Raw genomic sequence first — 12,540 nt, forward strand, 5'->3', positions numbered from 1 at the left:
CAATTTTTTTTATTCACTTAAAAAAAATATGATTATTAAGGTGTGATTTTATTCAAATTAATTTGAAGAAAAAGTTAAAACACTAGTTCTATAAGTTTTACCGATTAATTTTAGACTTCAAGCTTTTAATAGTTTCAATGTTTTAGCCTTCAATGCTTTGTATAGTTCAAAGTTTTATAACAGATGTTGCTATTAAGAACTATAATTATTTTTTGAGTACAGAATGAATTTATTTTAATAACAGAAAATTGTTTACTTTATCATAAGGACAGAGCATTTTATTATCATTTTTCATTATCCCATATCATTTGTGTTAAAGCATGCTGACTATTGTTAATCATTTAAATTATGAACATATTCTCAACCCTTCTCAATCAATCTTCAATTTTTGTGTTCATTTTCTTTCATTTTTCATTCATCTTCCTGATTCTTTCCCTTTATCATTCATTGATCATTTCCTCTGCATGGTTGCTAAAGTTATTCTAACAATGTTTTTCTCTATAATATAGCTTTTTTTTCTAATTTGTTTTTATTAAAAGAGTTTATGTTTGTGTAAAAAATTTTATTCATTTTGAAATTCTTTATAAAATAATTGTTGCAAAAACGGAAACTGATTCATGTTATGAATTAAAAATATTTTAATGCAGCTGAGATTTTTCTGACTAAATAATAAACTTAACTGTTTAATTAATCAGTAGTTTGAAGTAATTATGTAGCTTATATTGATTTTGTTATATATCAAATAAAAATTAAGATAAATGAGTTATGGTCATATTCATTTTGAATAACTTGCGTTCACCTTTTTTTAGATATTTTTTGAAAAAGGTGACTTCAACGTAATTGAAATTGTAATTCTATGTAATTAAAATTGAGTTGAGGAAAGCTTTTTAAAGTCATTTTATTTTTATGCAGCAAATCATGGAAAAGGCTCACTACCAGCAAATAGCAGGCTCAATTTCCCTTCTCCTCATGCCAATGTAAGTTTTTATTTTAATTATACTATTATATCATTAAAAGAGAAAAAAAAGAATGTTTTAATTGTTAACAGCATGTTGTATATCACTACTCTTATTATGTTAAAATAGGATACTCTTCTTACTTTAGTCTACTTGTTTTTATATTGCAATATTTTATCAATCAATGTTATCAATCAATCATTTAAAAAAAAAGAATATTTTTATTGTTAACAGCATGTTTTAGTTGAATATAGCTGCTCTTTTTATGTTAATAAAGGATAGTCTTCTTACTTTAATCTGCTTGTTTTTATATTGCAATGTTTTATCAATCAATGTCAGCAATCAATCATTTAAGAAAAAGAATATTTTAATTGTTAACAGCATGTTTTATACATTATGTATAACAGAATATGGCTACATAACAGATATAACAGAATATGTTATTATGTATAACAGAATATAGCTACTCTTATTATGTTAAAATAGAATAGTCTTCTTACTTTAATCTATTTGTTTTTATATTAAAATATGTTATTAGTCAATGTTATCAATCGATCATTTAAAAAAAAAGAATATTTTAATTGTTAACAGCATGTTTTAGTTGAATATAGCTACTCTTATTATGTTAAAATAGGATAGTCTTCTTACTTTAATCTACTTGTTTTTATATTGCAATATTTTATCAATCAATGTTATCAATCATTTAAAAAAAAGAACATTTTAATTGTTAACAGCATGTTTTAGTTGAATATAGCTACTCTTATTATGTTAAAAAAGGATAGTCTTCTTACTTTAATCTACTTGTTTTTATATTGCAATATGATATCAGACAATGACGTAATGGTCATAGTATTCTGTAATATAGTTGAGTGATATTTATATTGCATGAATGTTTAAGAATTAAATCTTTTCTAACATTAAATATTCAATCATTTAAAAAAATTTCTTCAAAGAGTGTTAATCTTTATTAGTTTGAAATGTGTAAATAGTTTGTGAAACAAATATCATATTCCCTCGCTAATGAGCTACAGTAATCTTTTACGACATGTGAACTTCGAATTTGATTTGTCACTTTTCATTGGGTTTGATTCAGAACAATTCTATTATGAAGCCACATTGTTTTTCAACCATTTCCATTTTTTAAAATTCTTATTCTGATATTTTTTAAGCTATGTGATGTGTCTAGCGTGTATTTGGAATTTAAGGTGTCATTATTTGACACACTCAACTTGCATCAATTTTATCGTAAATCTCCATCATCTAGAGATTGTGTTTACGACAGCTGTTTGTTGTTTCACGACCATTATCTCCTCGTGGTGTTTTTTTTTTTCAATTATGATATCATTAATATGATGTTATGACTAGTGAATTTCGTATTTTAATAATCACTTTTTATGTTCTCGGTGCGCAATGATTCCATCATAAATTCACAAAAATTTCCGTTTGCTTTGCTCTGTTGTTAAGTGCAGTTATTACAGGTAATTATAATTTCAACCTTGTTTTCAAAATCTCAAGAGCTATCTTCATTGCACATTCAATTTACATCATTATTATATAAAATGTACTTCAGATTTTGTCTGCTTGAAAACTGAACTAATTTCAGCACAATTGAGGTACCCGCAGAGCCGGATTATACCTTTCGTAGGCCCTAGGCATAGCCGTTTTTGGGCCCTCCCCTCATTCTCCCACTCCTCCCCTCTTTTCAAAATATATGCTAAAATTTTCTTGCATATTTTTTTTTACATTTTTATTGATATGGATTTTAATTTGCAAATTTGTTTATCGAACTTTATCTGCAATACCGACATACTGCCGATATTGCAGTTGATATCAATAATACCATTATGATTATACCAACATAAATCTGCACAAGAAATGTTGAAGGCTCAATTTAAAGATAAACTTGTGAATACTTTTCCTAACGTTCACATTGCATTAAGAATATATTTGTCGATTCTTGGATCAAATGCAGAAGGAGAAAGATCTTTCTCCAGATTAAAATTGATAAAAAATTATTTGCGTTCAACAATGAATCAAGATCGTTTGCAATCGCTCGCACTTATGTCCATTGAATACGACATTTTGCGTAGTTTGGAATTCAACAGCATAATACAAGATTTCGTTGAATCGAAAAATCGCAAAAAAGTAATATATTAGATCATAAGATTCTGCAAAATAATTTATTACTGAAAAATATTATATTTTTATTTGTATTTTCATAATTTTGTGCAAAATACACTTGTTGTTTTTAAAGCTAAATTATTTTTGTCAAAAAAATTTTTTCTTCCAAGTTTTTCGTAGGCCCCTGAATTTCGTAGGCCCTAGGCACGTGCCTGTAGGTTAATCCAGCCCTAGGTACCCGCTTCCCCCCCCACTCTCTCCTATCAATGTTTATCAAGGGGTAGGGCGCTGGGCCCATATCCAAGAGGTCGTGGGTTCGATCCTCGCCGGCCGAAGACTCCCCGTGTAGTAAATGGTGACTGATGCACGTTAAATCTGTCGAGTCTCAAAGTCCTCCATGTTCCCACAACAAATCAATACCTCTGGGGGTACTGATCCAGGAGTTTCCTTGTCTTCTGGATTGGTTCAAAATTACAAGGCTACGGAGTTGAACGTAAGTAGTCGTAAACCCATGAAATTGGGTCGGCTGTTCAACGACGGTTATAAAATAAAATAAAATTAACTGAATGCATTTGATTGTTTTTTACTTATACTTTTTTATTTTGAATATAGATACCTCCTCTTGGAGAAGCAGCCTCAAGGTCTAGTTTTATTAATCTTAAGTAAGTGCACAATTTTCTAAATTTTTCTTTTACATTTTAAGCCATTATTTAAGTGGTATAATTCGATTTTTGAAAGAAAAAAAAAGGCATAATAATTTTATGATATTTTAAGCAAGATTTAGATACCCTTTTTCATATTTATAATAATATTCTACTAAGTATGTTTTCTTAAAGTTTCCTGAATTGGTTCATGCTTGCCATTTTTTTAAAAATTGGTTCAAACATGAACTTATTTATCTTAATAAAAGAAGAAATGGACTTCAACCACTTTTAAAAAAATAATGGCCTCTTTATGTTAACATGCAGTTTTCTAGCAGTGTTCCTGATTTTTATATATTATTAAATTCCTAATTACAATTATTTTTTCCTTCATTTATTTATTTTAATCTTATGCTATTAAAATATTTTATGAGATCTTGTCTTTAAACCTTCTATGTTTGCTATAGTTTTAAATAGTGTTTTAACAATTTTTTTTTTTAATTACAGTAAAATGTTCAGTGAAGAGAAAGATGGTGATGGAAGTGTGGAATTGTTGTCTAAGTATGTTTTATTATTATTATATTTTAATCTTTGTGTCATTCTTTTAATCACGCATTTCATTACTTTACAACTGTCTAGAGCACTCTCACTAGCCTCATTGGAGCTTTATGTTGAATGACAGTACAAGTTTCATTTGTTTTCTGACCTTAACAAACAATATTTATTGTAATTTTTTGTTTTACCAAATAGAATTCATTGTCAATTAAAGTTGTGACTAACTTGAGTCCTCAAAATTTTTTTAAATATATTTTTTGTTTGATAAAAGTGCAAGGTTTAATCATTTCCTAACAGCTGTAAATAGAATTTAATGCCATAGGAAATTTTATTATTACTCAAAATTTTAACTGTTTTCTGATGAACTATTGCTCTTATTCCCCCAATTTTTTGCTTTGTGTCTGATGACAATACTAGTTTCATTGTTTCCTGGACATTAAAAGCAGAATTTACGACACCAAAAAGAGCTTAACTGATCAAAATTTTTACCACTTTCTGACTAAGTATGCTAAAATTTTACTTAATGCCCTATGCTGGTTGACAATACAAGTTTCAATTGCTTCTTAACACCCAGCAGAATTTATCACTGTATTATTAGCAAGGAAAGTTATTGTGCGTCAAAATTTTGACCATTTTCTTACTGGCTATTGTGCTTATGCTTGGTGTACTCATTAAAATGCAAGCTGCATCACTTTTAAAAGTCTAGGGTATGGTGTTTTTTGGTAATAGAAGTTTATTATTAAAAGTTTTGTTCTTAAGTTTTTTGTTTTAAGTCTGACAAAAATACAATAATGTTTTGGTTTTTGTCTTTTTGAAAAATGCAATTTTCAAAATTTTTATTTTAGTACTTTCTGCGAAATGTATTTAATAGTTAAGCCATTAAATTCTATGTAACTAGGAATTTTAAAGGACCTTTTTTATTTTCATTTTTTGAATGTTTTTAAGCAAATTTTTAATTCCTTTATTTAAATTTACTCTATTATATATATATACAACTCTATATACTTATTATGTTGCTTAGAATTCAGAAAACAGAAAACGCTTTTTTTATTCTTTTAAAATAAAATATTCATCAATATACTATCAATGACGGTCATAATTTTAATAATTTTAAAAAAAAATTATAATAATAAATATTTACTGTGTTTTTTTCCAACTTATTTTGAAAAACTAATAACTTTATAAATGTTTCTAACATATTTTTCGTTGTTAAGATTCTAGTTTACTTGCATGAAAAAAAAGTTTTAATTTTGGCCAAGATTTTTGTTTTCTTTTTCCATATAAACTTACTTTGTGAGAATATTAGTTTTATCCCTATATTTCTGATTCGTTGCGACCTTTATAGCAAATTAACACTTTCTCTTTTATTATAGCATGACAGAAATCAATTCTGCTTCTATGGAGTCTCTAGATGAAGGTAAGCTTTTGTAAATATTATTACTATAATTACTATATTTTCAATTATACCTACATTTTTAAATTGGAAAAATGGTGTAGAGTTATATGGTGTTCTTTTTAAAGTTTTTTTCCCCCTTAATGTTTTGATCTCATGTAGATAGATTTCTTTTGTCTTTGCTCACTTTTTACATTGATTTTTTGCTACAAAATTATAGGACTGGAATGCTAATGGGAAGAATTTTTTTTTTCTAAGGGGAATTGTTTTTTCATTATTTTGAAATTTATTTAAGAAACCTACATTTAATTTTTGCTTGTATTTTTTTAATAAACAGAAACAGTAATTTTTAAAAGAAGTTAATATTATAAAATCAAGTTAAAAATCTATTTTTAAAAATTTTAATGTTTTTAAGGCATTTTACATAGGTTTTACTATATTTTCTCATATCCGAGGACCTTTAGTACATGTCTGCTTTGAGCCTCAACACAGATCAATTTAGTAGTCTGACGGAACGAACAAACACTGTGCAGTGGAGGAAAAATAAGAAAGATGGCACTACATTCGAGCTACTAAGCTGTTTAGCAAGGAAAAATACAAAAGATGTCATTTTATTTAGACTACTAAAGGATCGAATTTCTTATTTATGGTAACCCGTGCTGAGGCCTTCTCTCTTCTAAGAAATATTGTTTAAGCCTGCATATTTTTATGTATCACTCACTCCTTCTCAAAGTAGAAACCTCTTAGATTGGTATTTTTACTTTTACAAACAGTAGCCAGTCAACAGATACAATTACTGATGAATGAATAAACATAATATTTTATTGATTGTAGTATTAGGGATTTTATAAACCTTTTTTTAATGAAATAAATATATTTCTCTTGTAGGTGCTGTTGAAATTAGTGATTTAGAGGATAACCAGATGCTCAGATTAATTGAAGATGAGGCTGAAACATGGAATTCAGCTGCTGATAAAAACGTTAGTAGAATTCTTTGTAATTGCTATTTTTATTCATTTAAAGCTGTTTGCAATTTGTATTATGTGACCAGAGTTCAATTATTACTCTATTTTTTTATCACTTGATATTTTATTTTATATTCTTTTCATTGTTATTAAGCATTTCTTTCGTAAAAAATACTTTAAAAAAAATCTGAATATTTATTCTATGTTTCTTAGTTACCCTGATATTTCTAATTTTTCTGCTAAGAAACATTTTTTTTTTCTTTATTTGTCTTGATTTTTAGGTTTTGCTCTAAGTTTTCTGATTTTTGTCTGTATACTAAAACATAATATGTTCTGTGATTGCAAAAAGAATTTTTAATTAAAACAAATGCTTGTTTAATTTTCTTTACTACTTTTTAACATGGCTGATTTAAAAGAACAAATTATTACTAAAGTTCTTGTTGATAATACAAGCCAGAAAAATGTGTCTGTGGATTATGTACTCCAAGTGTCGTTTATCCATTTCTTCGACTACCAGAGTGCTAATTTTCGGCTCCAAATTTTTATGTTTTGTTTAGTGTTCCATTAATGAAATTATAATGGAAGCTATTAAGAATTTATATTCCATACTAAGTTATTCTGGAATTGAAAATTGTTAATTTATAATTTCCCTTAGAATTCTTAGGGGATAAAATTTCCCTTTAGAATATTGAAGTTCAAAATAACCATAAATTTGAATTGCATATGCTCTCTCGGCTGAATAAATAAAAATAATGAATTTCACAAATCACAATCAAAAAGTCAATTTAGTAGCTTAATTATTCATTATTAAAAAATAGGCTGATTAATTTAATTGCTTCACTGAGTCTTTTTTTCTAAGTCAAAATTTGTTCTCACTGAGTCAAAACACATTTTTTTCTGTCAAAAATTTTTTTGATGGAGTACCGAAGCAATTTTTCACAATCAGAATTTTTTTAAGGCCTTTTCTGCTTCCTTAATCACTGCTATGTTTTTAAGTAGAATTAATGACATAGTTAGGAACTTCAGTTTTGACAATACCATTGTGAGAGTATCGAAACAATAGGTAATGTTTAAGTATAAATACTCAAAATGCTTTTTAACTGCATTAGAAAATTTTGTTTGAAGGTGAAGGCTTTCATTGCAATCATTTATGGATATTCATGCAAAAAATTCTAACTTGTCGATATTTTAATGGTATTTTTTATACAATATTCTAGGCACTAAGCAAAAAATTCAGTTGTCCCGAATTGCAAATAAACAAATTTAATTAAAAAGTTTTGTCTGTATTTAAGTGGAACGAATTAGTTTGCCATTTTCCCTTCTTAGAAGCATTCTTTTATGTGTATTCTCTACTCTAACGCTCCCAATTTTTTTGTAATGTGCTGTCCTGATTTTTAGTGAACTAGGCCTAAATATGTCTAAAATTCTGTAAATTTTTATTTTGCTAAACTTGCCTTTTAAATTATCTATCACTTGGACTTAAAAATATGTACATAATTTGTAAATTTGGTTTGTATCTGGTTCCTAAACATTTTCTTATTTTGTAGGTTATTAAAAAATTAAAGGACAGAGAAATCAAGCGGCAGGAAGCAATTCATGGTATTATTTTTTTTATTTTCTGTATTTTTGTTATGGTATGTTGTCATTCATGAATTCAAAATAATAATAATTTGCTCATAGATAATAAAAATAGACTAAGAACTACATAAATGATTTCTGTATAGTAAAAGTTCATATTAACAAGTACAGCATTTTATAAGAAGTCTGCTATTTTCACAAGTTTCTAAGATACTATCAAAATGTAAATTTACTATCGGTAAAATTTTTTTAAGGGAAATGTATTTTTATGTTGTTTAAATGAGAAATATTATATAAAAGAGGAATAATAGTAATCATTTTTATTTGTTTCTGGTATCAATATATAAAAATAAAGATCAACCTTTATTTCATCGCATTTCCTACTTGCAATCTTAACCCTTCTTGTTTATAAAGCAAACATATGTAACCGATCACCTACTAAGTTATCTTCCTCTGTACTAAAGAAAATATTCTGCTATTTTTAGCACTTCAAATAAATATGCCTTAAGTTGACCACATATATACCAGAGGTCTGTCCAAGTCAAATTTACTATCATTTAGCGGTACCTTCACAAATTCAACTTTAGGAAAAACTGTAGTTTCACAAAAAACTTTTTCTTAAAATTTTATTTTTGTGTCTCGTAAGAAATGATAAATCCATGTTTTAACCATTATTTTTGTGTTGATTTTTTAATATGATTTTTAATTTTCACAAATTATGTATAAATTTTCACAAAATAGGTACCTCTCAGAAAAACCTAGACAGACCCCTGTATACTGTGACACCTTATTTCCTTTCTTGACAGCTTTTTTAATGAAATCAACCTTCAGTGTTTTGACTGCTATCAAAAACTGTTTTGGTCAAAATTTTGCATCTTGCTGAAATTTGTTAAGATTTTTCTACTCTTTGTTGCTAACTTGTTTCAGTTTTAATGCTAGTTGTTTAGTGCGGTGGAAGAGGATGCAGAAATTCGGAAAGAAAATGGAAAGCTTGAAATTGAAACAAAATGAAGACTTCCATATTAAGAAAACAAAATTATATTAAGATGATTATATAACAAGACCATCTAATGAAAAATTATCCTACGTCAATGTTGTTTACCATACTAGAGAACAAAAATAAAATCAGAGAAGCAGTTTTTAAAAAAAATATTCCTAAAAATTATTGTTTTTTTTTTTAAATTAATAATGTGTATATGCTTATAATGACCAGCTCACTATGTCGCCATTTCGCAATTCCATCTGTAATTGCGAAATGGCGACACAATGAACTTCTATGATAATTTGAGCATTTTGGCTATCAATTTACTTTTGTTGTGTGAAAAGTTTTTGTTCAATCCTAATAGTGAGTTTCTCAAAGTACTAGAGCTTAATTATAATTCAAACTAATATTAACTTATTTATTTTTCAGAGCTCATAATAACAGAGAAACATCATTGTCTTACTCTACAAATCATGCAGAAGGTATGTCTTACACTTACATAAATGTTATATAATAAATTATTGTATGAAATTAATATTGTTGCATATATTTTTGTAATTTTAATGTGTTCTAGTTTTAAATCAACAAAAATAGATATTTTTTTTCCAGTGTGTGCTAATCTTAGTTTTGTTACTGCAATAAGGTTTTTTTTTAAAATTTATATAGGTATATCACCAGGGAATGATAAAGAAATTGAATGTACCTCGTGAGTTGGTGGATAGATTGTTTCCTTGCTTAAGTGACTTAGTCGAAATACATATGACTTTTCTTCTCAAACTAAGGGAACGTCAAAGCGAAAGTCCTGTGATAGATAACATTGTAGATATATTAGAAGATCAGGTAAACATTTTAAAAACCTTTTATAACAAAAAAAAGTATTTGTTTCTCAATTTATTGTAACAAAATATTTTTTGTAATTCATAGTTTCAAGACCAGAAAGCAGAACAAATGAAATTTGCCTATGGTCAGTTTTGCAGTCAACATATGGAGTCTCTTAATTTATATAAAGACATGCTAAAAAGTGATAGAAAATTTCAAAATTTTATTAAGGTATAAATGCTTGTTGTAGAGCTTTTTTATTTATTTCTTACACTGATTTGTTTATAGTTTTGGTTCCCATGAAGTGTTTCAAATGTTCTTTTTCAATTTATTTTTTATTTGTCTTATTTTCTCAATTACCAGGCTTTGATAATCGTTATGAACTATAGTTTTTTCTGAACTATTATTTCTGAAGAGCAATATAAAAATCAAAGTTGGGTTTACTCTTTCTTAATACTAGATGTAAAGATCATTTCTAGATGCAAACCAATTTAAGAAAGAAAAATCTATGACTCCTTCTTAAAAATTATTTACTTGATTTTAAATTAAAACTTGATTAAAAAGTTGGGTTTACTCTTTCTTAATACTAGATGCAAAGAAATTTAAGAAGAAAAAAATATATGACTCCTTAAAAACTTGATTTAAAAAGGTTGATTATTTACTTAATTTTTAAAAAATGAAAGAGTTTTTGCTTGAAGAATGCACTAGCTGATTTTTTATAAACTTAAAAAACTAATGCTGCTTATTTTTGTATATTTCATTTGATGCATTATCATATTATGTTTTTAAATCCCATTTGCTCTATAAAATTAATAACATATTTTTTTAATTATATTCATTATTACAAGAAGTATTCATTAATTGATTTTTTACACTCTTCAAAAATTTTTATAACTATGCTTTGTTACTTATTATATATATTCTTTATGTTACTCATTGATCTTAGCTTTCATATCAGGTACTAGTGTATTAATGACGCTGCTATTTATCATTATAAAAGTTTTAAGGTCTAATATTTATCTAATTCTTTTTTTTCAGAAATGCAAATCTAAGAAATTGTGTAAAACCAGAGGAATACCAGAATGCTTACTTCTAGTCACCCAAAGAATAACAAAATATCTTTTAGTTTTAGAGTCATTAATAAAGGCAGCTAAAGGTATTAAACTCTTAATTATACTTGTTATTTCATGCCTGTTTTTCAACTTATCTTAATAACATTTATGTATTTTTTTTAGATAACAAAGAGGAACAAGAAACTCTGGAATCAATTCTGCCTTATGTTAAAGTTAGTATTTACATAAAAATTTTCAATACTTTCAGAACATTTTTTTCCCGTCTTTATTATCATTGTACTATGTATAGGTTCTACACTGAATGTGCATGTACATGTTCTACACTGAACATTTTGAACTCATTTTTTTTAAATATTATTTTTCCTTTTTTTATTATCAAATCATACAATATTTAAATGATTACATAAGAAACAAAGAACAATTAAAGTGTGCCTAAATAGTTTATTTTTTTACTTACTCAAAGCTCAACTTTCATAGGAACTTGGTTCTATTGTTATTAATTAGTAAGAATCCTCTTCAGCTAAGAAAAGTGATTCGACTTCTTCTGAGTTAGCCTTAGGAGAATTGGCATATCCTCCTTTATTAAGTTACTTAATATCTTCGAATATATTTGTTTAATTTTATTGAAATGTGTTCTGTTGAACTTAGTTACCAACTTTTCAGTATGTCAATATAGTAAGCATAATCTCATGAAACGGCAAGCATAAACTCAAACGGAACAGTTTTTTTTTAAACTTGTGATGAGAAAAAATTAGCAAGATCAATTTTGAACTGGAAAAAAGATAAGAAAATGTGGTGCCCTGTTTGTATGAAATTAAAAAATCAATTTTAAAAGCAATATGAAGATCTTTAACATTAGAACCAGAAAAAGCATTTAACAAATTAACAGTGATATTATTGTGAATGGCATTAAAAATTATCTACACAAGTGTGCGATTTCATGTAAAAAATATTGAGCTCTTAAAAAATATGTGGTTAACAATAACACCTGTAAAATTTTAGTGAAAACCAAATGAAAAATGAAATCAAGAATATCAAAAAGTGTTTACTCAAAATAAGCTGTTCGAAATTTGTGTTTTGTAATAAGATCCTATTAAAAATATTAAGATATGAAATTCATGTGGTAATCAGTCCTAAAAGTGAAGGTCAAGATTATGTGAATTGTGTGGATCGAATCAAATTTGGTACATCAAGAAATATGACTCAATGACATGATATTTGCGTTTTTGGAATATTGTATTAAAATATCGAGATTTTTTAAAATCATATAGAAATTTAGCAGAATAACTGCCGGAAAAGTGCATTAATTTTTATGGAAAATATTTTTTCGTATTATCTTAGACCCGTAATTTTGACATTTCTATTGTTCATTTGACATAAGTAACATTTAAAGTCCCAATTTTTTTTTAATTAAATCTTGACCTTCTAACCTTTCAATCAGTACAAATTTCTGAAAT

General features: G+C 26.7%; 1 protein-coding gene across 9 annotated transcripts in view; it reads left to right on the plus strand.

The window, feature by feature from the left end:
* The window catches only part of LOC107454046 (rho guanine nucleotide exchange factor 28), a 260,406-nt gene that overhangs the window by 229,132 nt on the left and 18,734 nt on the right, over nucleotides 1-12,540 (plus strand). For all 9 annotated transcript variants that reach the window (XM_043048253.3, XM_043048250.3, XM_043048255.3 and 6 more), the window contains 11 exons: nucleotides 913-977; nucleotides 3,690-3,739; nucleotides 4,226-4,279; nucleotides 5,647-5,690; nucleotides 6,555-6,646; nucleotides 8,179-8,230; nucleotides 9,621-9,673; nucleotides 9,858-10,031; nucleotides 10,116-10,241; nucleotides 11,049-11,166; nucleotides 11,246-11,295. In XM_043048253.3, coding sequence (XP_042904187.1) covers nucleotides 913-977; nucleotides 3,690-3,739; nucleotides 4,226-4,279; nucleotides 5,647-5,690; nucleotides 6,555-6,646; nucleotides 8,179-8,230; nucleotides 9,621-9,673; nucleotides 9,858-10,031; nucleotides 10,116-10,241; nucleotides 11,049-11,166; nucleotides 11,246-11,295 — 878 coding nt within the window. The remainder of the gene's footprint in view (nucleotides 1-912; nucleotides 978-3,689; nucleotides 3,740-4,225; nucleotides 4,280-5,646; nucleotides 5,691-6,554; nucleotides 6,647-8,178; nucleotides 8,231-9,620; nucleotides 9,674-9,857; nucleotides 10,032-10,115; nucleotides 10,242-11,048; nucleotides 11,167-11,245; nucleotides 11,296-12,540) is intronic.

This window comes from Parasteatoda tepidariorum, chromosome 8 (assembly GCF_982258835.1).
Source record: "Parasteatoda tepidariorum strain Cologne lab strain chromosome 8, Ptep-v5.0, whole genome shotgun sequence".
Classification (NCBI taxonomy): Eukaryota; Metazoa; Arthropoda; class Arachnida; order Araneae; family Theridiidae; genus Parasteatoda; species Parasteatoda tepidariorum.